At 42.0% G+C, this 26,943-nt stretch overlaps 1 protein-coding gene across 3 annotated transcripts in view; it reads left to right on the forward strand.

Moving 5' to 3' along the window:
* The window catches only part of smarcc1a (SWI/SNF related BAF chromatin remodeling complex subunit C1a), a 221,871-nt gene that overhangs the window by 149,152 nt on the left and 45,776 nt on the right, over nucleotides 1-26,943 (forward strand). For all 3 annotated transcript variants that reach the window (XM_072570120.1, XM_072570121.1, XM_072570122.1), the window contains 3 exons: nucleotides 6,586-6,752; nucleotides 13,247-13,381; nucleotides 19,560-19,815. In XM_072570120.1, coding sequence (XP_072426221.1) covers nucleotides 6,586-6,752; nucleotides 13,247-13,381; nucleotides 19,560-19,815 — 558 coding nt within the window. The remainder of the gene's footprint in view (nucleotides 1-6,585; nucleotides 6,753-13,246; nucleotides 13,382-19,559; nucleotides 19,816-26,943) is intronic.

Raw genomic sequence — 26,943 nt, forward strand, 5'->3', positions numbered from 1 at the left:
TTCTGACAATTTGTTTTTTGATTTGTTGATGTGTTCAATTAATGATCAGTTTTGGTAGTGAGAAAGGAGAAACTGTGTCCAGTGGAGAAGAAAAATGTGAGCTGCGAGAAAAAAACATGAGAGAACTTGTTCATTTGCAGGCAAATTGCTGTACTCTTGAAAATTCAATCTTAAAAGACAATGGAAGAAGATTGAATTGGAATATGATAAGAATTGGTAAATACTTCAAGGGAAAATTATGACTCTGTTAGGCAGAGCATATGCTGAAAAGGCTGAAGCAGGATGAATTGAAGGCATTGTTGTATCCAATAGTCTGCTCAAGTGTAATATGATTAATGAACAATCCAAATGCTGTGTCATTGCATGATATTCTAAAGTTGAGATGATTGACTTTTTTTCTCCATCCCCCAAGAAGAGTGCTGATTAGCACTGCTGCTTCAGATCGTGCCAGGGACCCGGGTTTGATTCCAGCCTCTGGCATCTATCTGTGTGGTGTTTGCATACTTTTCCCCATGTCTGCATGGGTTTCCTCCGGCTGCCCTGATTTTCTCCCACAGTCCAGTGCTGAGCAATTAAGGTGAATTGGCCAAGCTAAATTACCCTTCGTGTCTAGGGATGTGTAGATTAGGTGCATTAGTCAAGGAGAATGTAGAGTAATAGCTATGGGGAACAGGTCTGGGAAGGATACTCTTTGGAGAGTTGGTTTGGACTTGTTAAGCCAAATGAAGTGTTTCCACACTGTAAGAATTCTGTGACTTAGGAAAACCATTGAGATACTGTGCAAGATTCTAATTGAGAAAATTGAGGTGTCTTAACATGGAGAATGGGTGGCAATGTAATTATAAATTCATAAGAAACAATGAGAGAGGGAAGTGGTTTGTCTTGCCAAGAATACTGAATGCAGCCGATACATGGGAATATGGAAGTTCATCTCCAAGCCACTCGCCATGCTGATTTGGGAAATTCGCACTTTTCCTTCACTGCTGCTGGGTCAAAATCCCTTTTCAATAGGATTGTGGATCCACCTATAGTACATGACCTACAGCAGTTTGACAAGGTAGCTCACCGCTACCACTTCAAGAAGCTTGATATGGGCAATAAATACTGGCCCAGCCAGCAATGCCCCTGTTCTGCAAGTGAATAAATAAAGACGTTTGGGATCCATTTGGCAATTCAGATGCCAACGTGAAGGATGCAGTGCAGATTCATTGTGATGATGCTGTGATTTCAATTTATTTTGTTGCTATTTTTTGTTTGAGCAGAGGTTGCAAGGCAGAGGCACTGAGCAATCCACCAGAACCATGAAGGTAAACCGCTTGGGAGGCCTTGAGTTTTTGTTCAAACAGCCTGAATGGATGTGGCCAGCTTTCTCAGATCAGGATTTCTAGGTTTTTGAGTTTAGCTTTAAGCAGAAACTATTGGGGTCTCAACTGATTTGGAATCATCAGTGGATTACTCCTGGTTGTGCACTCTCTGAATTTTCTCCATGTTTTTCCTCCTGGTTTGAAGCACTGAATATCCGAATCTGTGTTTGAATTTTCCTTTTTGCCAAGGAGTGTGTTTATGGGATGTTTGGACAATTATGGAGTCCAAGGGCTTGGAAACAGACCCTTCAGTGCAAACTCGTCCATGCCAACCAGATATCCCAAATAAATTTAGTCTCATTTGGCCCATATCCCTCTAAACCCTTTCTATTCCGAAACACACCATGATGCCTGTTAAATGTTGTAATTGTACCAGCCTTCTCCACTTCCTCTAGCAGTTCATTCTATACAAGCACCAACCTCTGCATCAAAATGTTAGCCCTTCAGCCCTTCTGAAATCTTTCCCCCCCTCACCCTAAACCTGTGCCTTTTGGGTTTGGACTCCCCCATCCTGGGGCAACGGCCATTTCCATTTACCCTATCCATGCCCCTCATGATTTTTATAAACCTCAATATGGTCACCCCTCTGCCTCCAATGCTCCAAGGAAAATAGCCCCTGCCTCTCCCAATAGCTCAAATCCTCCAAACTTGGCAACATCCTTGTAAATCATTTCTGAACCCTTACAGGTTTCGCAGCATCCTAAAGCAGGGAGACTGGAATTGCACATTATTCCAAAAGTGGTGTGAAATATGTTCTGTTCAGCCACAATATGAGCTCCCAACTCCTATTTTCAATACTCTGACCAATAAAAGTAAGCGTACCAAACTCCACCTTCATCATCCAATCTACCTCTGACTCCAAATGCAAGGAATTATGAACTTGCACTTCAAGGTCTCTTTGTTCAGCAACACTCCCCAGGACCTTACCATTAAATGAATAAGTCCTATCCAGATTTGCCTTTCCAAAATGGAGCTGCATTTATGTAAATTAAATTCCATCTGCCACCCATTGGACCATCTAATCAAGATCCCTTTGTATTCTGAGATAACTTCCTTCGCTGTCCACAATACCTCCAATTTTGGTGTCATCTACAAGCTTCTAACTTACCTTCTTTGTTCATATCCAAATCATTTACATAAATAACAAAAAGCAGTGGACCCAGCACCAATCCTTGTGACACTCCACTGGTCACACACCTCCAGTCTGAAAAGCAACCCTGTCTTCTCTCTTGGAGCCAGTTCTGCATTGAAATGGCTGGTTCTCCCTGTGTTCCATGCAGTCTAACCTTACTAACCAGTCTACCATGAGGAACCTTGTTGAACGTCTTGCTGAAGTCCATATCGATCATATCGATCATATCAATCATATCTGCCCTCATTGATCCTCTCCTTTTGCAATTGCAAAAAAACTCAATCAAGTTGGTGAGACAGGATTTTCCCACACAGAAAGCCATGCTGACTATCTCTAATTGGTCCTTGCCTTTCCAGATAGATGTTAATCGTGTCCCTCAAGATTCCCTCCAACAACTTGCCCACCACTGATGTCTTCCGGCACCTCGCCTATGGCCCTTGATGATACAAATATCTCAGCAAGAGATCCCACAATCCCATCCTTAGCTTCTCTGAGTTCTAGAGTACACGTGATCAGGTTCTAGGAATTTATCCACTTTTATGCATTTCAAGACATCCATCACTTTCTTCTCTGTAATGCGGACATTTTTCAAGATCTCACCATCTATTTTTCTACATTCCATATCTTCCATTTGCTTCTCCACAGTGAACACTGATGCAAAACACTCATTTAATATCTCCCCACCTCCTGCGGTTCCACATACACGCTGACCTGCTGATCTTTGAAGTGTCCTATTCACTCCCTAGTTTCTCTTTTGTCCTTTAATGTCTTGATAGAATCTCTTTCAGTTCTCCTTAATCCTGTTTGCCAAAGCTATCTCATGTCCACTTTTGATCGTCCTGATTTCCCTCTTAAGTATACTCCTACTGCCTTTATAGTCTTTTAAGGATTCTCTCAATCCCTGCTTCTATACCTGACAAATGCTTCCTTCTTATTCTTGACCAAAACCGCAATTTGTCCAGTCATCCCCCATTCCCTACACCTACCAGCTTTGCCCTTTTATCCTAACAGGAACATATTGTCTGTTGACTCGTTATCTCATTTGTGATGGCTTCCCATTTTCCAGCCATCTCTTTATCTGAGAACATTCCCCTGACCCCCCAAAATAGTTTAAGGTAGTCCAGACCCTTATTTTTTCTTCTTTTTAAAAGGCAAATGTTAAGTGCCTATAAACACTGCAGTTAAAATACAACCAAAAAGAGGAATTTAGAATAACTAATAACTTGAAATAATAGATACAGTGACTCTTACGAATTATTGGAATCTCATCTGGGATAGAAATGACCTGTATAAGAATGACTGATTGCACCTGAATTGGAAAAGGATTAATACAAGCTGCTCAGGCCCATCTACTAAGGGGCCGAGGTCACGGGTGTTGGACAGTGAAGAGAGAGAGCAATCTGAGACTTGGGTGGTTGGGAAAGGGAGCAAATGCAAGAGTCAGATCAGGCAGTAACAAAGTAGAGAATGAGCTAGGACTGTTGAATCAAACTGCATTATTTCAATGCAAGATTGATTTGAGTGATTTATTTTCACATGTATTGAGGTACAGTGAAAAGCTTTGTTTACAAGCAGAACAAAGGGATGTCCAGATCAAAAAGACTTAGACACAGGCATACAAGTGAGTTGAACTCAGGGCATGGATGAGAACATGGGACTGGGATATCGTAGCAATTAGAGAGATGTGGCTCAGGGATGGACAGGACTGGCAGCTGAAATGTTGCAGGTCAGAAGTGACATAGCAAGGACAGAAAAGGGAGGTAAGAGAGGAGTGGGACTAGCGTTTTTGATAAGGGATAACATTATGGCTGTAATTAGAGAAGGTATTCCAGGAAATACATCTCGGGAAGTTATTTGGGTGGAACTGACAATAAGAAAGGGATGATCACCTTGTTGGGATTGTAGTATAGATCCCAAGTGTCAGCGGAAAATTGAGAAACAAATTTGGAAAGCGATCTTAGTTATCTGTAAGAATAATTGGGTGGTTATGGTAGGAGATTTTAACTTTCCAGACATAGACTGGGACTGGCATAGTGTGAAGGGTTTAGATTGAGAGGAATTTGTTAAGCGTGTACAAGAAAATTTTCTGATTCATTAAGTGGGTGAACCTACTAGAGGAACCGTAAAACTCTACCTACTCTTGGAAAATAATTCTAATAATTCTATTAGTTTTAAAATAGTGATGGGAAAGGACAGATCAGATCCAAAAGTTTGAAGTTCTAAATTAGAGGAAGACTAATTTGGACAGTATTAGGGAAGAACTTTCAAAAATTGAAATGGGTGGGGGGGTCAGGGGATTGTTCAGATAAAGGGATGGCTGGAAAATGGGAAGCCATCAAAAATGAGATAACGAGTCAACAGACAATATGTTCCTGTTAGGATAAAAGGGCAAAGCTGGTAGGTGTAGGGAATGCGGGATGACTGGACAAATTGCGGTTTTGGTCAAGAAGAAGAAGGAAGCATTTGTCAGGTATAGAAGCAGGGATTGAGAGAATCCTTAAAAGACTATAAAGGCAGTAGGAGTATACTGAAGAGGGAAATCAGGACAGTGTGGGCAGCACAGTGGCAGTGGGCGGTACGGTGGCACAGTGGTTAGTACTGCTGCCTCACAGCACCAGAGACTTGGGTTCAATTCCCACCTCAGGTGACTCTGTGTGGAGTTTGCACGTTCTCCCCATGTCTGCGTGGGTTTCCTCCCACAGTCCAAAAATGTGCAGGTTAGCTGAATTGGCCAAGTTAAATTGCCCGTAGTGTTAGGTGTAGGGGAATGGGTCTGGGTGGGTTGCGCTTCGGCGGGTCGGTGTGGACTTGTTGGGCCGAAGGGCCTGTTTCCACACTGTAAGTAATCTAATCTAATCTCCGTAATCTAATCTAATCTATTTTGAGTGCCTGGTCCATAATCTCATTGAGAGATTGCCTGATGGAAGGAAATCAGAAAACATTGGAATCCTTTAAATATTAGAAGAGTTGTTATGAAGAAATATTGAGGTGATATGTTTGAAGAATTGAAAACAGAGAAAGGAATGGATAGAGTAAGTACTATTTCATAGAATCCCTCGTGTGGAAAGATACCATTATACCAATTGAATCTGCAGTAAGCCTCCGAAGAGCATCCCACCAAACCCAGCGCTCCCCCCTCTATCCTGTAACCCCTCATTTACCTGGCCATGGCTAAATAGGATGAAGCCTACTGTTCGTGGAAGCTGAACATGAGTAATGGTTGTGAACAGCATTCTGTTTCCATGTTGTACCTTCTCTGAAGAAGTTAGTAACATTAGTTCTGAGTTTGTCTTCAGTGGTTTTGTATCTGTGTGCCTGTAACTTGTCACATTTGAAGTTGACATCAAAATTCACTCAACAATTCTAGGGAATTATTGGAGATTAGGATAAAACTATACTAAATCAAAATAATGTGATTTTAAGTTCTACAGTGAACCTGCAACAATGTCATTCTCTAACTTCACTGTTTGGAAGATGAGGGGGTCATCAGGGCAGATTATTATGAACTGAGGTTGGATGTTTTAGTGTATACAAAGTCAAGTATCCAAGCCTGTTGTCACTCTTGGCTCTTTCTATGTTGGTGAGAATCTCTCCAGACTCTCGAATGTCTAATTACTAATGAGATACCTTTGCACTAGCTGTGCTTCTCGGAGAACTGGCAGGATTTCGATTAGTTTTAAAGCATCTGGATGTAGGTTTGCTTGCTGAATGTTCATTTTCAGATATTTCGTCACCATACTGGGTAACATTTAGATTAGATTAGATTAGATTACTTACAGTGTGGATTACTTACATCTTCAATGAACCTTCGTTTGTCTGAAAATAAACCTTCAAGCTCTGCGAGCAAACCTACATCCAGAACCTCAACCTGAGCTACAAATCTTCTCATTTTAAGTACCTGTCAAAGAACAAAGCATGCATTTCCATGATCTGTTTTATTTCTAAGACTAAGCAGTGCTTTTGAAAGGCAAATGGATTGATTCAGTTCTGAAAAAGATAGAAGTGCATGCATAAAACTACATTTGTGCTTTATGGACTGTGTTTAAATTTCTGTGCCTACTTAAAGTAACTTTGTCTTTAACCTGATAGTTGTAGCAGATGAAAAAGACAAAGAGGAGAACAAGGAAAATATTGATGTCACTGCCAAAGACAAAGAATTGGATGTTGGGAAGAAGAAATTAGAGCAGCACATTGGTGAAGGAAACATAGTCACTGCTGCTGCAGCAGCTCTGGCTTCAGCTGCTACAAAGGCAAAGGTAATTTTCATTGACTTAACTTTTTTTTTGTTGAGACTTAAAGTGAGAGTGTTTTTCATGCCTTTAGGACATTTTCCAAATGTTTCAATCAATGTACTTTAGAAATATAGTCTGCATAATGTAGGGAGACGCAGCAATGCAGTTAGCTGCAAGGTCACATCAGTAGCAGCGAGTTAAATGACTAGTAATGAAGGTTGATTTTGGGGTCACATTTTGTTCGAGTACACCGTTAAAAAAAGTTCAAGTAAAAGTCCAATTATGGAAAACTTCCCAGTTGGAGTCATACCTCTCTGTGCTCAGCTGGTATCATGGATAGTGCTGTTTTCATTCTTCATATTATTTCCATGAAGGATAGAAGAATTTTGACCAAAGGATGTGTAGTCAGATTACAGTCCGATGATAGTCTACAACTTGAACATTGTTTCACAACTGTAACTTTATTCCAGCCAGTACGCTTTATTGATGCGTACTTTATTTTCTTTCAATACATTAGGTCTCTGGAACTCCCTCACTTAAAGGGCATGAATATTTCTTTCCTTGTCATTAACTCACATTGAGTGTTTAGATGGAGAGGAATTTGTTAAGTGCGTACAAGAAAATTTTCTGATTCAGTTTGTGGATGTACCTACTAGAGAAGGTACAAAACTTGACCTACTCTTGGGAAATAAGGCAGGGCAGATGACTGAGGTGTCAGTGGGGGAGCACTTTGGGGCCAGTGACCATAATTCTATTAATTTTAAAATCGTGATGGAAAAGGATAGACCGGATCTAAAAGTTGAAGTTCTAAATTGGAGAAAGGCCAATTTTGACGTTATTAGGCAAGAACTTTCAAAAGCTAACTGGGTGTAGATGTTCGTAAGTAAAGGGACGGCTGGAAAATGGGAAGCCTTCAGAAATGAGACAACAAGAATCCCAGAGAATGTATATTCCTGTTAGGTTGAAAGGGAAGGCTGGTAGGTATAGGGAATGCTGGATGACTAAAGAAGTTGAGGGTTTGGCTAACAAAAAAAAGCATATGTCAGGTATACACAGGATAGATTGAGTTAATCCTTAGAGTATAAAGGCAGTAAGAGTATAGTTCAGAGAGAAATCAGGAGGACAAAAAAAGGGACATGAGATAGCTTTGGCAAATAGTTGAGAATCCAAAGGGTTTTTAGAAATACATTTAAGGACAAAAGGATAACGAGGGAGAGAATAGGCCCCTCAAAGATCAGCAAGGCAGCCATTGTGTGGAGCTGCAGGAGATGGGGGAGATACTGAATGAGTATTTTGCATCGGTATTTACTGTGGAAAAGGACATGGAAGATGTCGTATCTAGGGAAATCGATGGTGACATCTTGAAAAATGTCAACATTAGAGGAGGAAGTGCTGGATGTCTTGAAATGCATAAAAGTGGATAAATCCACAGGACCTGATCAGGTGTACCCTACAACTCTGTGGGAAGCTAGAGAAGTGATTGCTGGGTCTCTTGCTGAGATATTTGTATCATCAACAGTCACAGGTGAGGTGCCAGAAGACTGGAGATTGGCTAACGTGGTGCCACTGTTTAAGAAATGTGATAAGGACAAACCAGGGAACTATAGACCAGTGAGCCTGACATCAGTGGTGGGCAGTTTGTCGGAGGGAATCCTGAGGGACAGGATGTATACATCTTTGGAAAGGCAGGGACTGATTAGGGATAGTCAACATGGCTTTATGCATGGCAAATCATGTCTCACAAACTTGATTGAGTTTTTTGAAGAAGTAACAAAGAGGATTGAGGGCAAAGCGGTAGATGTGGACTTGAGGTGTTTGACAAGGTTCCCATGGGAGATTGGTTAGTAAGGTTAGCTCTCTCGGAATACAGGAAGAACTAGCCTTCTGGATACAGAACTGGCTCAAAGGTCGTAAACAGAGGGTGGTGGTGGAGGGTTGTTTTTCAGACTGGAGGCCTGTGACCATTGGAGTGTCACAAGGATAGGTGCTGGTTCCACTACTTTTGATCATTTATATAAATGGTTTGGATGTGAGCATAAGAGGTACAGTTAGTAAGTTTGCAGATGACACCAAAATTGGAGGTGTAGTGGACAGCGAAGAAGGTTACCTCAGATTCCAATGGGATCTTGATCAGCTGGGCCAATGGGCTGAAGTAGCAGATGGAGTTTAATTCAGATAACTGCGAGGTGTTGCATTTTGAGAAAGCAAATCTTAGTACAACTTTTACACTTAATGGTAAAGTCCGGGGGAGTGTTGCTGAACAAAGAGACCTTGGAGTGCAGATTCATAGCTCCTTGAAAGTGGAGTCACAGGAAAATAGGATAGTCAAGAAGGTGTTTGGTATGCTTTCCTTTAATCGGTCAAAGTATTGAGTACAGGAGCTGGGAGGTCATATTGCGGCTGTACAGGACATTGGTTAGGCCACTGTTGGAATATTGCGTGCAATTCTGGTCTCCTTCCTAATGGAAAGATGTTGTGAAACTTGGAAGGGTTCAGAAAAGATTTACAAGGATGTTGCCAGGGTTGGAGGATTTGAGTTATAGGGAGAGGCTGAACAGGCTGGAGCTGTTTTCCCTGAAGTCTTTTCCCTGGCATAGAGGGCATAGGTTAAGGGTGAGAAGGGACGATATAAAAGAGACCTACAGGGCAACTTTTTCATGCAGAGGGTGGTACGTGTATGGAATGAGTTGCCAGAGGAAGTGGTGGAGGCTGGTACAATTGTAACATTTAAGAGGCGTTTGATGGGTATATGAATAGGAAGGGTTTGGAGGGATATGGGCTGGGTGCTGGCATTTGGGACTAGATTGGGTTGGGATATCTGGTCCGCGTGGACAAATTGGACCGAAAGGTCTGTTTCCATGCTGTACATCTCTATGACTCTATGACCTCCCTGTTAGTATTTTAAGAAAGTTCTCTATGCTACTTTGAGTACAGTAATGGGATCTCCTGCATCCACCCAAGGAGATAGCCAAGGCTCAAATTGGTCATTTTATCCAAAAGATACACTTCTGACGATGTTGCATTCCTACCTTACCATGTTGATATGTGAGCTTTGATTATGACCCCATGGGTATGGTGCCATTGTGCTTTGAGTCTTGAAATGAGTTCCAGCATCCGTGCAAAGCTGACAGTGCAGTGTCTAATTGTTGAGAAAAAAATGCATTTATTCTGCTTAAGTGGTAGTTTCTACAATAACATTTGAATCAATGAATTTCTCTTTCTCCATTACTGGAGTTCTAATTTCTGCAGTTGGGGTTAACATTTGCAAGCCTTACTCATCTCTGCAAAAAAGAAATTAAAGTTCAGGAAGAAAATCTAATTATCAGTCTGTGTTAGAAAGGAAACAATGCAGCATTAACAAATGTGCAACTCAAGAATTTAAGTCCTTTCTTATCGCATAACAGTTGATAGGTGATTGACCAGAATTGGTGGCATTGACGTTCATGTGCCCATTGTGAGGTCTCCAGCTTCACCGAAAAGGCAGATGGGATCTTTGTTTCAACTTCAACCAAAGAACAATGCCTTTTGTAATACCATATCAATTTGTGTGTTGATCTGAACCTGTCGATACAGTTTTTGTTTCCCTGGCCAAAGAGTCCATGCACAATTTGCTCATTTATGTGTTATGTTTGCTCAAGTCAACCTTGTGGAGATCGAAGAGTAATTATGAACATTCAGCATTGTAGTTGGGACTTGTACTGCATCAGGCCTGAGACGACTCCACTGGCAACTTAGTTACCTCAATGATTTATAAGTGTCTTCCTCGCCATTGATGTCTGTCCTCTGAACCATTGTCCTATTAATTTGTTAGTCTTTGAATGAATGGGTGTCATTCATCTACAATCACATTACCAAAGCTAATCGGCTCTTTGCTTAGATTTGCATGTCTGAGTTGAGATCCCTGGGTGTGCACACCAGACAGTTGGACTCCTCAGTAACAGATGGATAATAGTGGTTTTCTCTACCTGCACTTCTTTGTCGATATGTGGCTTGGGAGGGAATCCATTATCCTAGCCTTTGGAGGATAGTAGAAAGAATATAGCGTACCAGACAGCAGATTTCCTGGGTAGAATGGCTACAAGCTGAGGCAAAGTATATTAGTTGGGTAGTTGAAGTGAAACTGGATAGTGAATTGCTGAATCTTGTGTTCTGTCAAATGGTAGAAGACGTTTAATTTGAATTGAATTGAATTTATTGTCACACCTCCCAAGGCACAGTGAAAACCTTTGTCTTGCGAGCAGTATAGGCAGATCAGAGAGTTAAGGAGCATAGATAAGCAACTCATAAGTGTACAACGACAAAAACACAGGTACAGACGAATGTTAAGGGTTTGAGAGTCCATTCAGTATTCTAACAACAGTCAGGTCGAAACTGTTTCGAAACGGACTGCGTGTATTCAAGCTTATGTACCTTCTCCCGATGGTAGAGGTTGTAGAAAAACATTGCCAGGGTGGGATGTATCTTTGAGAATGCTGGCAGCCTTTCCTTGACAGTCTGCCTGGTAGGTGGATTCTATAGATTGGAGACTGGCTTTTGTGATTGCCTGGGCCAGTAACCGTCTCCGATTTTGAATGGTACAGTTGCCATGCCAGATTGTGAGACATCCAGACAGAATGCTCTCAATGATGCACCTATAAATGTTGGCAAGGGCATTTACTGTCATGCCAGATTTCCTCAGCTGCCTGAGGAAGAAGAGACTTTTCATTGAATTTCACTGTTTATGAGCAATAAACTGTGGAAAATAACTATGAAGAGATCTTGCCTGACACGGAAATTGACTGCAGACCTTTTGTATCGTTGGAAGTACTTTTGCTTCCAGATTTTCTGTTGTTTTCCATTCCATTTTAAACCTAATCTATACCAGAAGACCAAGCTATTATAGGTAGTTCTCCTACACTGTTATAGTTGTGTTCCCATGCGACGGCATTTATAGAAAATCATTCAGTAGGGATAATGGGGCCCATGGGATAAACAAAGTGGGGCTCACCACCAATAATACCAGTCAAAATCAAAACACAAGTAGTAGTTAGCATAACATAAATGCTTGCACAGTCGAAGTAAATTTTGACCTGTTGTAACTGACCTTTAATACTGTGTAGTGCAATTCAGCAAGATCTTAAATTGGTTATTCTTAGTTAGCATCTATACCTGCTCACTGCACTACATTCTCACCAGTCTTCTGATCCCATCTCATGGTAACTGCTCAAGTTAGATCCCAGATTGAAACAAGCACTGAATCTTAATTCCTTTCGATGAAGTATCAGTGTTTTTGTCAGGTTTTTGAGGTTCATGATGCCTGGAGACGTCTATCACCTTATTTTATAAAACCCGTCTGATTTATTTTCTGCCCCATCCTTTGGTGCCCCTCTCTCACATTCTAGCACCATGTGCTATTTCCAAAACAATTCACCACTTCCTGGATATGCCAGGAAGCACCATCTTTAAGAAGCCCTCGATGTGGCAGACAATGGCAAATTAATGCCTTTCCTTTTGGGCAAGAACATGGAGATGCTGCTGATGGGGATGGGGCGATGCAGAGGCAGGATGTCCTTTTCTCCCAGGCCAATAGAGGACGCCATTCTGCTGGAACCATGCCAACCTGGACCAGGGTTCCTAGTTCAGCCAATGCAGTCTCAACCATATGAAGGAATGCACAGAATGTTGAAGAAGATTAACGACCTTCTCCGCTCTGCTAGTTGAAGTGCCACCATCTTCTCATTGATACCTCACTCTCACTCTATCTCTGCTACTGTATTCACCATTTCCTGCAACCTCTTCCCCAGTCGCTCTTATCCTCGCTAACATCTGACCCTGACTAACTCTGAATGTCTTCTGAACAGTGTATGCACCAGAACTAATAATGTGCCACCCACCTTTCTGTCACTTACCCACTATGTTCAGTGTTTGCTGACTGACTACACTGAGCAACTAACTGACCATGTCCAAGCCCCTCCACTAGTATTTTTTTTTGCAGTCGGTAACCATAGTGATTAACCACTGAAACAGCTTTACATGAGTTTGCAGATATACTTTAACATCGAAACATCTTTTTTAAACAAAAGAAGAGAAAAAAAATCTCTCAATACAAACAATAAAGCCAAGTTTCAGACTGCTCCTCAACATTGTCCTTTTACTGTTGTCAATTTCAGTGAAATTTCACTCTTGTCTCAACTCTTTGCTCCCAGCTTCTTGTCCTCAGGCTGTGGCGACATTTTCATGATGCTTTTCCACAGGCACAAACATTTCACAGTACCTTTCATGAAGCTCTTCATGCGATGCTCGAGCTGGCTGACGCTGATGTGGAGTCCAGTCTTCCATGCATCGTGACACCTAATGTCGGGGTGAGAATCACATAACAGCAAATGGGAGTTTGCTTTACAAAAGAAAAGTCAGCAATTCACAAATTACATCACAGACATTTAATAAACGCACATTATAGGAGAACTATCTGCAAATAATTTTTGTTGGACTGTTCCACGATGGAATCTGTTCTTGAATCTCCTCTTTATTTATTTCAGCACCTTGCAGCAGTGGAGGAGAGGAAGATCAAGTCACTGGTTGCTCTTCTGGTTGAAACCCAAATGAAGAAGCTGGAAATAAAACTGCGTCACTTTGAAGAATTGGAAACCATTATGGATCGAGAGAGAGAAGCAGTAAGGTCTTTTCTATTACACTCAAACATTGCAAATAGTCACAGTTAGTTTGTGCAGTTCATCAAAAAATATATCAGACTGAAGAAAAGCCATTTAGGCAGCCTGTTGAATAGTAATCCTGTCCACTTTTTCTTTCAGAAACTTTATTGATTGCCTTTTCATGTCATGACTGTTGCAGTAACCATTGCTGTTTAACTTTACTATTTTCTTGTGTGAGCAAAGTATTTTCTAAACCTCTTCTCTCAGCACGGTGGCACAATGGTTAGCACTGCTACCTCACAGTGCCAGAGATCTGGGTTCATTTCCCGCCTCAAGCAACTGCCTATGTGGAGTTTGCACATTCTCCCCGTGTCTGTGTGGGTTTCCTCCAGGTGCTCCAGGATCCTCCCACAGTCCAGAAATGTGCAGGTGAGGTGAATTGGCCATGCTAAATTGCCTGTGGTGTTAAGTGAAGGGGTTAATGTCGGGGAATGGGTCTGGGTGGGTTGCTATTCGGAGGGTCGGTGTGGACTTGCTGGGTCCGAAGGGCCTGTTTCCACACTAAGTAATCTAATCTTAACTTGGTCCTTTTCTCGCTTACTTGCGGGATGAGAGCATTACTGGCTCAGTCACCATTTTATTGCCTGTCCTTCATTGACCTTTAAGTGGTGGCAGCAAGTTGTCTTATTAATTTGTTCACAGTTCATGGGCTATCAGTGCCCACATTGCTGTTTGGAAGGAAATTATAGGATTTTGACCCAGCAATAATGATGGAGTTCCACATGAAGATATTGAGTTGTTTGAAGGGGAACCTGCAGGTGGTGGAGCTCCCATATGTCTGCTACTTTTGTCCTTTCTCAGGTAGCAATGGTGTATTTGCAAGGCGCAGGTGAAGGAGTGTTGTCTTTTTTGTTACAATACGCCTTGTACACAGTGCGCATTGCCAATGTGTAAGACAATGAATGGGGAAGCTGGTCAAGTGGATTGCTTTATCTTGAATGTTTTGAAAAATGTAGAGGTGGCTTGCTTGCCACACTCTCGCCATCATTTTCGAACGTATACATCAGGAGTTTCGTGGAATTAGAAATGATAGTAAAAGTTTCTTTCAATACATAAGAAACAAACGACAGGCAAAAGTAGACATTGGGCCACTTCAAACTGATGCTGGAAGCCTCGTGATGGGAGATAAGGAAATAGCAGGAGAACTTAACAAGTACTTTGCATCAGTTTTCACAGTGGAAGACAGGAGTAATATCCCAACAATTAAAGGGAGTCAGGGGGATGAGTTGAGTATGGTTGCCATTACAAAAGAGATTGTGCTAGAAAAGCCAAAAAGTCTTAAAATTGATAAATCTCCTGGCCCTGATGGGATACATCCTAGAGTTCTGAGAGAGGAGGCTGAGGAAATAGCGGAGGCATTGGTTGAGATCTTTCGAGAGTCACTGGAGTCAGGGAAAGTCCCAGATGATTGGAAGATGGCTGTAGTAACCCCCTTGTTCAAGAAAAGATCAAGACAAGAGATGGAAAATTATAGGCCAATTAGCCTAACCTCGGTTATTGGTAAAATTCTAGAATCCATCATTAAGAATGAGGTTTCTAAATTCTTAGAGCAGAGTCTGATTAGAACAAGTCAACATGGATTTACTAAGGGGAGGTCATGCCTGACAAACCTGTTGGTATTCTTTGAAGAGGTGACAAGTAGGTTAGACCAGGGAAACCCAGTGGATGTGGTCTACCTAGACTTCCAAAAGGCCTTTGATAAGGTGCCACACGGGAGGCTGCTGAGCAAGGTGAGGGCCCATGGTGTTCGAGGTGAGCTACTGGGATGAATTGAGGATTGGCTGTCTGACAGAAGGCAGAGAGTTGGGATAAAGGGTTCTTTTTCGGAATGGCAGCCGGTGACGAGCGGTGTCCCGCAGGGTTCAGTGTTGGGGCCGCAGCTGTTCGCATTATATATTAATGATCTGGAGGAAGGGACTGGGGGCATTCTAGCGAAGTTTGCAGATGATACAAAGTTAGGTGGACAGGCAGGTAGTACTGAGGAAGTGGGGAGGCTGCAGAAGGATCTAGACAGTTTGGGAGAGTGGTCCAGGAAATGGCTGATAGAATTCAACGTGAACAAATGCGAGGTCTTGCACTTTGGCAAAAAGAATAAAAGCACAGACTACTTTCTAAATGGTGAGAAAATTCGTAAAGCCAAAGTACAAAGGGATTTGGGAATGCTGGTCGAGGATTCTCTAAAGGTCAACATGCAGGTTGAGTCCGTGATTAAGAAAGCGAATGCAATGTTGTCACTTATCTCAAGAGGGTTGGAATATAAAAGCACCGTTGTGCTACTGAGACTTTATAAAGCTCTGGTTAGGCCCCATTTGGAGTACTGTGTCCAGTTTTGGTCCCCACACCTCAGGAAAGACATACTGGCACTGGAGCGTGTCCAGCGGAGATTCACACGGATGATCCCTGGAATGGTTGGTCTAACATATGAGGAACGGCTGAGGATCCTGGGATTGTATTCATTGGAGTTTAGAAGATTAAGGGGAGAACTAATAGAAACTTACAAGATAATACACGGAGTTTAGAAGATTAAGGGGAGACTTAATAGAGACATAAAAGATAATACATGGCTTGGAAAGGGTGGACGCTAGGAAATTGTTTCCGTTCGGCGAGGAGACTAGGACCCGTGGACACAGCCTTTAGAATTAGAGCGGGTAAATTCAGAACAGAAATGTGGAGACATTTCTTCAGCCAGAGAGTGGTGGGCCTGTGGAATTCATTGCCGCAGAGTGCAGTGGAGGCCGGGACGCTAAATGTCTTCAAGGCAGAGATTGATAGATTCTTGTTGTCTCGAGGAATTAAGGGCTACGGGGAGAATGCGGGTAAGTGGAGTTGAAACGCCCATCAGCCATGATTGAATGGTGGAGTGGACTCGATGGGATGAATGGCCTTACTTCCACTCCTATGTCTTATGGTCTGATGGAATATTTGCCATCTGTCCAGATGAGCAGTGCTTCACAATATGAAAGCAGTTTGACACCAAGCAAGATAGAGCAGCCTACATAACCGAATACCCCATCACCATCACACAGGAATCTTAGTAATGCAGTCCCAAAATTCAAATGCAGAGAAATTGCACCTTCATCCACCAGATCTTTAAGGTGATTTAACAGTTTTTACCCTCAACTGTGGAGTCTGAGGTTAATATGCTTAATACTGAGAGAATTCTCTGCTTCAAATAACCTGTAGCTTTCTAATTAAATGTTACTGGTCTGGAAGTTGCACATACCAAACTTTACTGAGTTAACTTATTCCTTTAACTGCTTTAAGAAAATGTTTCTCGGGCAGCTTCTATACTTGTTTGAAACTCCTGTCAGGTCTATCCTGAACTGACCTAAAAATTTCTCGTGTCTTTGTTTGATGTTTGGTTGAGGAAACCATCTCATTGCCTCAATGTTTACCCCATCTGTCTTAAATCGATCCAGCATAAATCACTCTCCATTAATGTTTCAGGGATCCCTAGTGAATTAGGTCACTATTCCAGAAAGGCTTTCTGCAGCAGTTTTTTTTTCTCTTTCCTCAGAAAGACCAGAAACAACACTCCAATGTCTCTATTTTTAAAAATGCAAACTGTCAAAATGCATCAGCCTATCTATCTCATCCATGTCTTTGTCACCTCCAAATCTGACAATTCCCTCATTGTCTTGTCCAGTTTCTAATTTATAGATTTTTTTTTTGTAGACTGCTAATCCTAACTTTATCCTAACTTCTACTGTCTACTAGTTTTACATTATTCTTTTGTTTACTGACCTATATTGGTATTGAACCTTTGGGCTGAGTTCTTCCCTTTTCTGCATCATAAACACAAGCTCCAAGATCCATTCACCTGATCTTGTACATCCTTTCTCTGTTTTCTTCACCCCAGTTCTCTAGGCTAAGTGTCCAGCTGCCTGAACCTAATGTGATGAATATTCTCCTGAAATCTTTCCAACACCACCTTCACTTTTCTCACAAGCATCTTTGCTTGTGCCTAATTAAACTTGTGGCCAAACTATCCGAACGTTGCTACCTTGTACTTCGTTTCCATGCTTTTTTGATTGCCTCTTTGAAGCTCTCTTGGGATTTATTTTCAATGTTCACAGCACCACATAAATGAATCACTACAAAGCAATCAGCTAACAATGACGATAAAATGCACCAAAGCCAGTGAGGGACTTCAGTCGAGCTCAAACCACAGTGTCATATGAATCCAGAGTGTTCGAATGTATGTAAATGAGATGAACGAGCGTTCTTACGAGCATTCAGTAGTGTCTACTTAAGCTTAAATTTTGAGGGGTTATGCACAAGATGTTGCTGCCACTGGAGAGTGAAATTCTCTCATATCAGTGCACAGCCTGGTTGATAGTTAGACGGATGAACATCTCAATAATTCAGATAACAATATGCCATTGCATTATTATTCCATTTCAGTCAATGGTGTTTTGTATTTATTTTAACAAGAAAGCCTCTCAAGTATAATTACTGTTTGTTATACCAAATTTCAGATATGTAATGCCATTTGTGCTGGTACTTGGAGCTCTATCATTGCACAAACTGAGATCAAGGACAAAAGTATTGATCTCGTCACATCAAAGATGCAACCAGGGTAATGTTTTCCTTTCCAATCAGAGGAGGAAAGGAATTGCAATGGGCTCAGTATAGTGAGAGGGAAAGAAAGTTGAAGCTTTATATGTTGGATCATTTTAACAAAAGACAAGTCCTTAGCTGTAGCCTTTAAGATTTTTCATGGGCAGTGCAACGTTTCTTTTACTTTGTATGTCTTCTTAGATCACAAATGCTAAGTTTGCTTGGCAGTCCTTAGTTTTAGAAATATGCATCGTTTGAACAGCCATATTTTTCAAAATGCTGATTACATTTTGTGTAGCACGTTCATAAAACTCTGTCCTTAATTGAATAGTGTGCATCTTATCAAGAGACGACTGTATAATTAACTTACTGTTCTATTTTATGAACTGAAAAAGCAGATAACAAGTGGTGACTGCTTATATTCTCACCAGTTAGTTCAATATAAGCACTTCAACTGAAACATTTTTAATTTCCAGCTTAGATCCTGTTTACTGATGTGGAGCATGTAATTGTATTGCAATGTGCAATACATTTCCTTTATTCCTTCAGGAAATATGCTAATTAGCACTGGCATTAATTAAATTAGTGCAAATACAATGCAAAAACTCAACAAAAGTGAGCAGCTGCTTTGAGGGCTGAATCAGTTCTGAGGTCAAGGTGTCAATGCTATCCTTTTTGTGGAAATAACTTCAGTCCTTTCAAGCAACAGGTGCAATCTGTAGAGATGCTTAAAACCACTGCTGCGATTGTGGAACTGAGAGGATTTGCAAAACAGATTATTGAATTTTTTTCCTTCACATCTGTGGCTCTAACACTGATTGTTGTTGTGCTTCAAACTGTGAGAGTACAGACTGTGTATCAATCAGACTAATTTGTGTTGTGACTTACAGGATAACTTTGGAACAAGTGCAATTATCCATTTTTTCAAGAATGATTAAATTTTCAGAGTAGTGCACTTATTCACAGAAGACTAGAAATTGAAGCATTTCATCTTACGCTCATCAGAACTCTGATGTAAAAGCAGACTTGAAAATAATAGAGACATCATTTTGTACAGAATGAGAGAGAGAGAGAGAGGGTGATGATTGGTTGAGGCACCATTGGAAATAAGATGCTTCAAGAACAGTTGACCATAAATCATAATTCTCAATCAGTAGATTCTGATTGGTCACAGCATTGCTGTATGTGTGCAGAAGTACTTGGTTATCTCCATTCCCTTTTCAAGTTGAGAAAAGATGCAATTATGTACAAATTCCTTTTGCCTCCATACGACATAATATGTATGTAGATTCTGCTAAGCATAACTTTGTCACGCTGCAGGCCCAGCTGATGATTTCAAATTGGTTTCCAATGTAACTCTTGGTATAATCTAGATTACTTGTGCGCTGAATTTGGGCTTGGTTACAGCACAGACCATCCACATTTGCAACAAGTGGGACTATTTCTGGAAATTATTTGATGGTTTTGAACACTTTTGAAGCTTGCTACTGTAAAGGTCTTAGTTTTTGGAAGGCCAACATCAGTCTCCATGCTCTTTTTGGACAGTGTTGATGTGTGTTACCATTGCACTTTATTTCAGCTGGAACAGCAGCGACAACAACTGCTCACAGAACGACAGGCCTTCCATATGGAGCAGTTGAAATATGCTGAAATGAGAGCCAGGCAGCAGCTGGAGCAGCAGCATCACCAGCAACAGCAGCATTCACAAAATGCTGCCGCCACCACCACGACCACAACTAGTATTCAGCAGATGAGCTCTATGGGCATGATGCAACAAGGTCCAACGCCCCCACCACCTTATCCAATGATGCACCACCAGATGCAGCAGCAGCTAGGTCAGTACGATTAAATCCAAGTCTTAACTTTTCCCTGTGTGTTTAAGTAATGGATCAAATGGATTTTGTGTTGTAAGAAAGCTTATGATTCAGTTAATCACCATTTCAAGTTTCATTGCCATTAATCTTGACTTAATTGGTGAAGACAGCATGGGATGTGCTACTCAGAAAAGGTAATTTGCAAGGTATCTGGTTGGATCCAATACCTTTTGACGTATTTAGTTACCAACTGAGAGCCCAGAAGTATGACCAGCATCTTCAGTTTCATACTGTTTTGTAGTACTCTGTTTGGGCCTTGGATGACAGCTGCCTTTGCCTAGATTTACACATGGGCTGTGGTCACCTCTGTGAAGTACCAGAGGCTACCACCAAGAATATAATTATTCTGAAAACATAAATACTAGCCATCTCAGGTCAAGTGCCATCTATGGAGAGTGATATAACTGACGTCGCGTGTCGTCGATGCATGCATAAATCTACGCTCATAAGAACGAGAATCTTGTAATTATTCTGACACTAATGGTCAGAAGGGGAAAACATTTTTGAAGTGCACGAGTTGTATTGCTTGTCGATAAAATGTTCACATTTTACATGGTAATTTCATTATCCCATATCATGGAAAAGACTAATCATTGTGATACATTAATACTTGCAGTTGGACTGAATATATAAAACTGAAAACAAGTTCTCATTCAAGAATTTTGCATCTAGCACAGCTCAGTAATTGTCACTATTCTTATGTTTTCTCATGTCTCATCGTCTGAGGTGATAAGATGGCCAGATTGTCTGTTCAGAAACCAGCATCCTTTGCTTAGGGAATTTTAATGTAGTGTTGAGGTATTTGAGCAATAAATACAGCAATTTGTCGTTGGCATTTGCCGTCAACATTGCAAAACATTTCCCAGGGTAAAAGAAGAAAAAATGGACACGAGTGTTGAATAAAAAATGTGGCCAGAAACTTAGTGTGGTTGTTTGAACGGTATTAAAAGATGAGATGAATAGGTGGAGAGAAATAGTGTGACACAAAATACAGGGTAAAAATGGACAATTCAATCCAACCCATGCATGTTGGCTGTTTCACTGCTCGAGCCTGCCTCCCTCCTTCCTTTTGTACTTTACTGCTAAGTGGCGTTTTACCACAAATAGCACACTGTCACTGGACTAGTAACCTCGACCACCAGGTTATTTATCTGGGGACATTGGTTTGAATCCCATCGTGGCTGAAGGCAAAATTTGATTTTGGTAAAGATTTAAAAATAGAAACCTATCGAACAGCGACTGTGTTGTCAGTTGTTGTAAAAGCCCTCGTTGACCAATGCTTTGCAAGGCAAGAAATATGTGGATCTGGTTTACATGTGACTCCAAACCCACAGCAATGTGTTTGATTCTTAGCTGCCCTTCGAAATGGCCCAAGAAGCCAGTCAGTTGTATCAAACTGCTGCCAAACTTAAATAAAGCAATGAAATCAGACAGATTACTCAGTACCAGCATTGGCATAAAATAAACTGTGACAAATCCAATGCCATCAATCAAGGTGCCCTTAACGTCTGGGAGCATGTGCCAAAATTGTGTACACAATCCCACAGGCAGGTCAAGGAAAAGGCTGATAGCTGACATAACCATATCCATGGAATCATTTTGCAGATGTCCTAGATCCCAACATTACAATTCCTGGGTATGCCTGGTCCCAACACCAGGACAAACCCAACAGCAGTACAGTGTTATACTTTCAGGAAGGAGTTGCACCAAAAGTCCTCAATATTGACTCCAGACATCATGAAGTGTCATGGAACTAGGTCAAACATGGACAAGGATATATCCTGCCATCTACCAGCAATACCATCTCCCAGCATTAATTTAGCTGATCAGTTAAGATCCATCCATTTCAAACTCCATTTCACAGAAGCACAGAGTGGCACAGGTGCAGAATTCCATTTCAGTTGTGGAATTTCCCCATGCCTGGCTTGGTAGTGCCACGACTGATTATGCTTGCCTGGTCCTTAAGCTCGTCACTACTTTATTCAATCTGGAGCAGGCAATGGGGAAACTAACTGGTTGGTAGATCTACTGATCAGAATCTACTGATTGACCTTGTCCTCACCAGTCTACCTGTCACAAATGCATCTTTCCATAACAATATTGGTTAAATTTATCACTACACATTCCTGATGGAGACCCAATCCAGTCTTAACATGGAAGATCTCCTCCTTTATGTGGCATTAAGATTACGTTAAATGGGGCAGACTTTGAACACCTCTGACAACTTACGACTGGGCATCCGTGAGGTGCTGTGTGTTGAACCACAACCAGTAACGTGCTTGATATATCCTCTACTCTGTTATTGCCCTCAACAAGGACATCCATCCTTATTAGGTGAAGAATGGAAGGGGGCATGCCAGAAGCAATGCCAGTCATACGTTTAAATGAGGCGTCAAATGAGGTAATGAAGCTACAACACCATGCCAAACTTCAGAAATGGAGCTAAGTGATCCCACAACCAATAGATCAGATCTAACCTTTGCGCTTTGCCACATCCAGACATGAATAATGGTGGAACTTAAACAGCTAACCAAAGGGGACAACTGCACAAGTATCCCTGTTCTCCATGATTGACAACCCAGCAAAAACAATGTGTAAGTTAGGTTGATCCAGCTTCAGTGAGAAGTGTGTCGATGATCCATCTCTGCTTCCTCCTGAGGTTCCCAGGCTTACAGTTATCCATTTTCAACCAACTCAATTCACTCCTTTTGACGGAAAGGAGTAGCTGAAACCTGGATACTGCAAAGACCCAGACCCTTGATAACCTTCTGCCAAAAGTACAGAAGACATGCTTCAGAACCAACTGCACCCCTGACCAAGCTACTCTTGTGCAGCTACAGAACTGGCATCTATGTGACAACATAGCAAGTTGGCGAAAGTGAGAACTGCAGATGCTGGAGAGTCAGAGTTGAAAAGTATAGCGGGTCAGGCAGCATCCGAGGCGCAGGAGAGTCAACATTTCAGACATAAGCCCTTCGTCAGGAATGTGGTGGGGAAGGGGGCTGAGATAAAGGGGAGGCTGTGGGTGTGGCTTGTGGGGGACAAGGTAGCTGAGAATGCAATGGGTGGATGCAGGTGGTGGGTGATAGGTCAGAGGTGAGGGTGGAGTGGGCGGGTGTGAAAGAAGATGGATAAGTCAAGAGGGCAGTGCCAAGTTGTCGGTTTGGATCTCGAATTATGTGGGGGTGGAGAGATTAGATTAGATTACTTACAGTGTGGAAACAGGCCCTTCGGCCCAACAAGTTCACACCGACCCGCTGAAGCGCACCCACCCAGACCCGTTCCCCTACATTTACCCTTGCACCTAACACTACAGGCAATTTAGCATGGCCATTTCACCTAACCTGCACTTTTTTTTTGGATTGTGGGAGGAAGCCGGAGCACCCAGAGGAAACCCACGCAGACATGGGGAGAATGTGCAAACTCCACACAGACAGTCGCCTGAGGCGAGAATTGAACCTGGGTCTCTGGCGCAGTGAGGCAGCAGTGCTAACCACTGTGCTGCCCTGCCACTGTGCCACCCACGGAAACAGTTGAGGTTGATTTTGATGCCATGTGGTTGAAGGGTCCCAAGGCAGAAAATGAGACATTCTTCCTCCAATTGTCAGGTGGCTCGGATTTGGTGGCTGGAGGAGGCCCTGGACTTGTAAGTCCTTGCCGAGTGAGAGTGGGAGATGGAGTTGAAGTGGTCGGCCACAGGGTGTTGGGGTTGTTTAGTGCGTGTGTCCCAGAGATGTTCCCTGAAATGCTGTGAGAGTTCGCGTCCTGTCTCCCCGATGTAAAGGGGACCATATCGAGAGCAATGGACACAGTAAATGAGATGGGTGGATGTGCAGGAAAGTCTCTGGAGGATGTGAAAAGATCCTTTGGGACCTTGCACGGGGGTGAGGGGAGGGATGTGGGTGCAGGTTTTATAACTTATGTGGCAGCAAGTGAAGCAGCCAAGTGTGGAGGGTAGTTTGGTTGGGGTGTGGACCTAACGAGGGAGTTCAAGAGAGAATAGTCTCTGCAGAATGTAGATAGGGGTGGGGACGGGTATGTATCTTTGGTGGTAGCGTCTGACCAAGGGTTGCCCAGGTGTGACCTATCCACAAAAAAGCAGCACAAATGCAACCCACTTAACACCTAATCAGTCCACTTGCTGATGAAAGCAGCTGCCAATCGTGTTACCAGTGACAGTTGCTTCATATCAATCTGCTGAGTGATGCTCAGTTTGGCATCTTCCTGGGTCACTGTCTCCTGACCTCTTGACAGCCTTGCTCCAAAAGTAGACACTAGTTGAACTGCAGAGATGAGGGAGTAACAGTCCTCAGTGTCAGGGCAACAATTGGCTGAATTGACTTGTTCATCGTTTTTGTTGGGCTGCCAGTTGTTGAGGATGGGGGTACTTATGCAGCTGCCTCCTTGAGTTAGTTGTTTGAATTCCACCATGATTTGTGTCTAGATGTGGCAGGACTGCAAAGGTTAGATCTGATCTATTGGTTGTGGAATCTATTGGTTGTGGAATCAGTTGCCCTACCAAAGCTGAACTCCATGGGAACCTTGGGAATGGTGGAGGGATAACTCTTTGCAAGTTGGATTTGTCCCCTGCATACGGGAAGATGATTAGCTTATTGGAGGTTAGTCATTTTGGCTCCAGAACATTGCTGCTCAAGAGAGAGCTTTTTATTTCCTGGCTCAGCCATCTTCAGCTGCTTCAACAGTGATCTACCAAGCATTGTAAGCTCAAAACTCTTCAGTTATCAACGAAGAATATTCAGCAACATTCACATATGCGACACTGAAGCCGTCCAGTCCATACACGGCAAGGCCTGGACAGTATTTGGGTGTGAGCTGATGAGAAGCAATTATCATTCGTGCCATTCAAGTGCCAGTCAATGACTATCCACAAAAGAAACTACTCAACCCTTGACATTCAATGTCATTACTTTAACTTCTCTAACAACTTCTTTCCCCCAGGTATGACCAGCAATCTGTTTTAGATGTTTTCTGAACTCCAATATTTTCCCTGTCTGAGGTTTGTGCTTTTATTCATATCTTTGTTAATTAATTCAGGGATAAGCTGGCTGGGCCATTTATTGCCCATCCTTTGTTGCCATTAGATAGTGATAGTGAGCATCAGTAGTCTCACTGGTGTCTGCACACTTGTGATGCTGTTAGAGAGAGAGTTCCACAAGGTTGACCGAGCAGCACTGAAAAGATAGTAGTGTAATTTCAAGTCAGGATGGTGAGTGACTTGGAGAGGAATTTGCATGTCTGCTGTCCTTGTCCTTCTAAATGGAAGTGTTCATGCACTTGAAAGATAGTATCTAGCAAGCATTGGTGAATTTCTGCAGTGCATGAAGTCAATGACATACACTACCACTGTGCATTAGGGATGAAGAAAGTAAATTTTTACAAAATTTTTATTCAAAAATAGGTTTTTAATATTACAACAAATACAAAGCAATACAAGTCAAAACAATACAAAGAAAGAACACCAGAAAAGGAAACATATAAATATGTATAGAAAGATATATCTAGAAAAATAAAAACTCCTAACTACTTAACTAATAAATAATAACCTACAGCAATCTAACAAACAACAATAGCTCTGCTTAGCCAAACAAAGCACTCACTCTGTGATATAGAGAGCACTAGTTTTTACATGTTCATACGTTCGCAGTTCCCCTTCTCTGGATATTGGACTTGTGAAGCACAATTGTTACTGCTATATAAAAACCCATATTAGCTTGGCAGACAAATCTGTGTCCAGGTATTCTGCATCCAGGCTGCCATGTCTTATAGAAGTTGTCATCTTGTGGTCTATCATAGTTGTGAGAAAATCCTAGGGGATATGTTCTGTAATAATCTTCCGCAACTGAACAGGCCTGGGCGATTTCTGGATGCCTTACATAATGATATTCTTTCTTGCGCAGAAAGTGAGGATGTTGAAAAGTTTTTTTTCTATTGCGCATCTACAGGGAACACACTGAGCAGGCCAAGAAGAAGAGACATCGGGTCCTTCTCCACCCTTACACCCAAAATCCTTTTCATTACACCTACCACAGCGCTCCAATATGTTGGAAGCCTGCCACAGGACCAGAGACAATGGGTAAGAGTGCCCATACCAACCTTGCACTTATGACATGTTGAAGATACCCAGGTTTAAAGTTTGAATAACGGTCTGGATCCATGTGGACCTTGTGGAGAATCTTCAACTGTCCAGCATGGGTCCTATTGCAAATTGATATCTTTCTTGCATTTTCCCAAATATCTTCCCATGCCTCTGAGGAGACCTCGATACCTAGCGCTCTCTCCCACATCCTACAAAGCTGATCAAACTCATCTGAGCTCCACAACCACCACCCCCGGGTGATTTTAGAGTGCTGACAGAAAGTGTACTCTTCGCACTGAGCACCCTCTTCTCTATGTTGGATTTGTAGGCATCAGTCAAAAATGTTTTTTTTTGAGTAAAATCCCTAACTTGGGGGAAAAAAAAGAGGTCCCTGTTGAATAGCTTGTATTTCTGTGCTAACTGATCAAAAGAGATCATTGTGTCTCCTTCAAATAAATCGCCCATGCAAGATGCACCCTTAGCTGCCCAACGTTTGAATCCTGAATCTGTCATTCCCGTTTGAAAAGGTAGCATACCCATTATAGGTGTAAGAGAAGATGTTTTGCTAATATTGCCTTCCTTCTGCCAAATTGCCTTCCATGCTTTAACAGTATTGATAACTGTTGGGTTATGGCAACATTCCTTAATTGTATTCATTTTGTCCAAAAACAGCAAGCTCGTTAGGGGACACCCTGCCTGAGGGGATTTGATATCTAACTATATTGAAAGAGGGTTCCCCCACAAGCCCTATCACTCAAGTAAGTTACAAGCGAGCTTAGTTGACGGTTTTTAACGTCCGGGAGATCCACTCCCCGCAATCTGTGAGGCAGTTGTAGTTTAGCTAATTTAATAAGGGACCCCTTAACATGCCAAAGAGAAGAGCTGAACCAACCATTCTGTCTCATGAACGTTTGCTTAGCAAAAGTCGGGGGAGCATCCACATAGGGTACAACAAACTGGAGAGTATTCATCATCTTATGCACTATCTGACC

Source organism: Chiloscyllium punctatum, chromosome 5 (assembly GCF_047496795.1).
Source record: "Chiloscyllium punctatum isolate Juve2018m chromosome 5, sChiPun1.3, whole genome shotgun sequence".
NCBI classification, from domain to species: domain Eukaryota; kingdom Metazoa; phylum Chordata; class Chondrichthyes; order Orectolobiformes; family Hemiscylliidae; genus Chiloscyllium; species Chiloscyllium punctatum.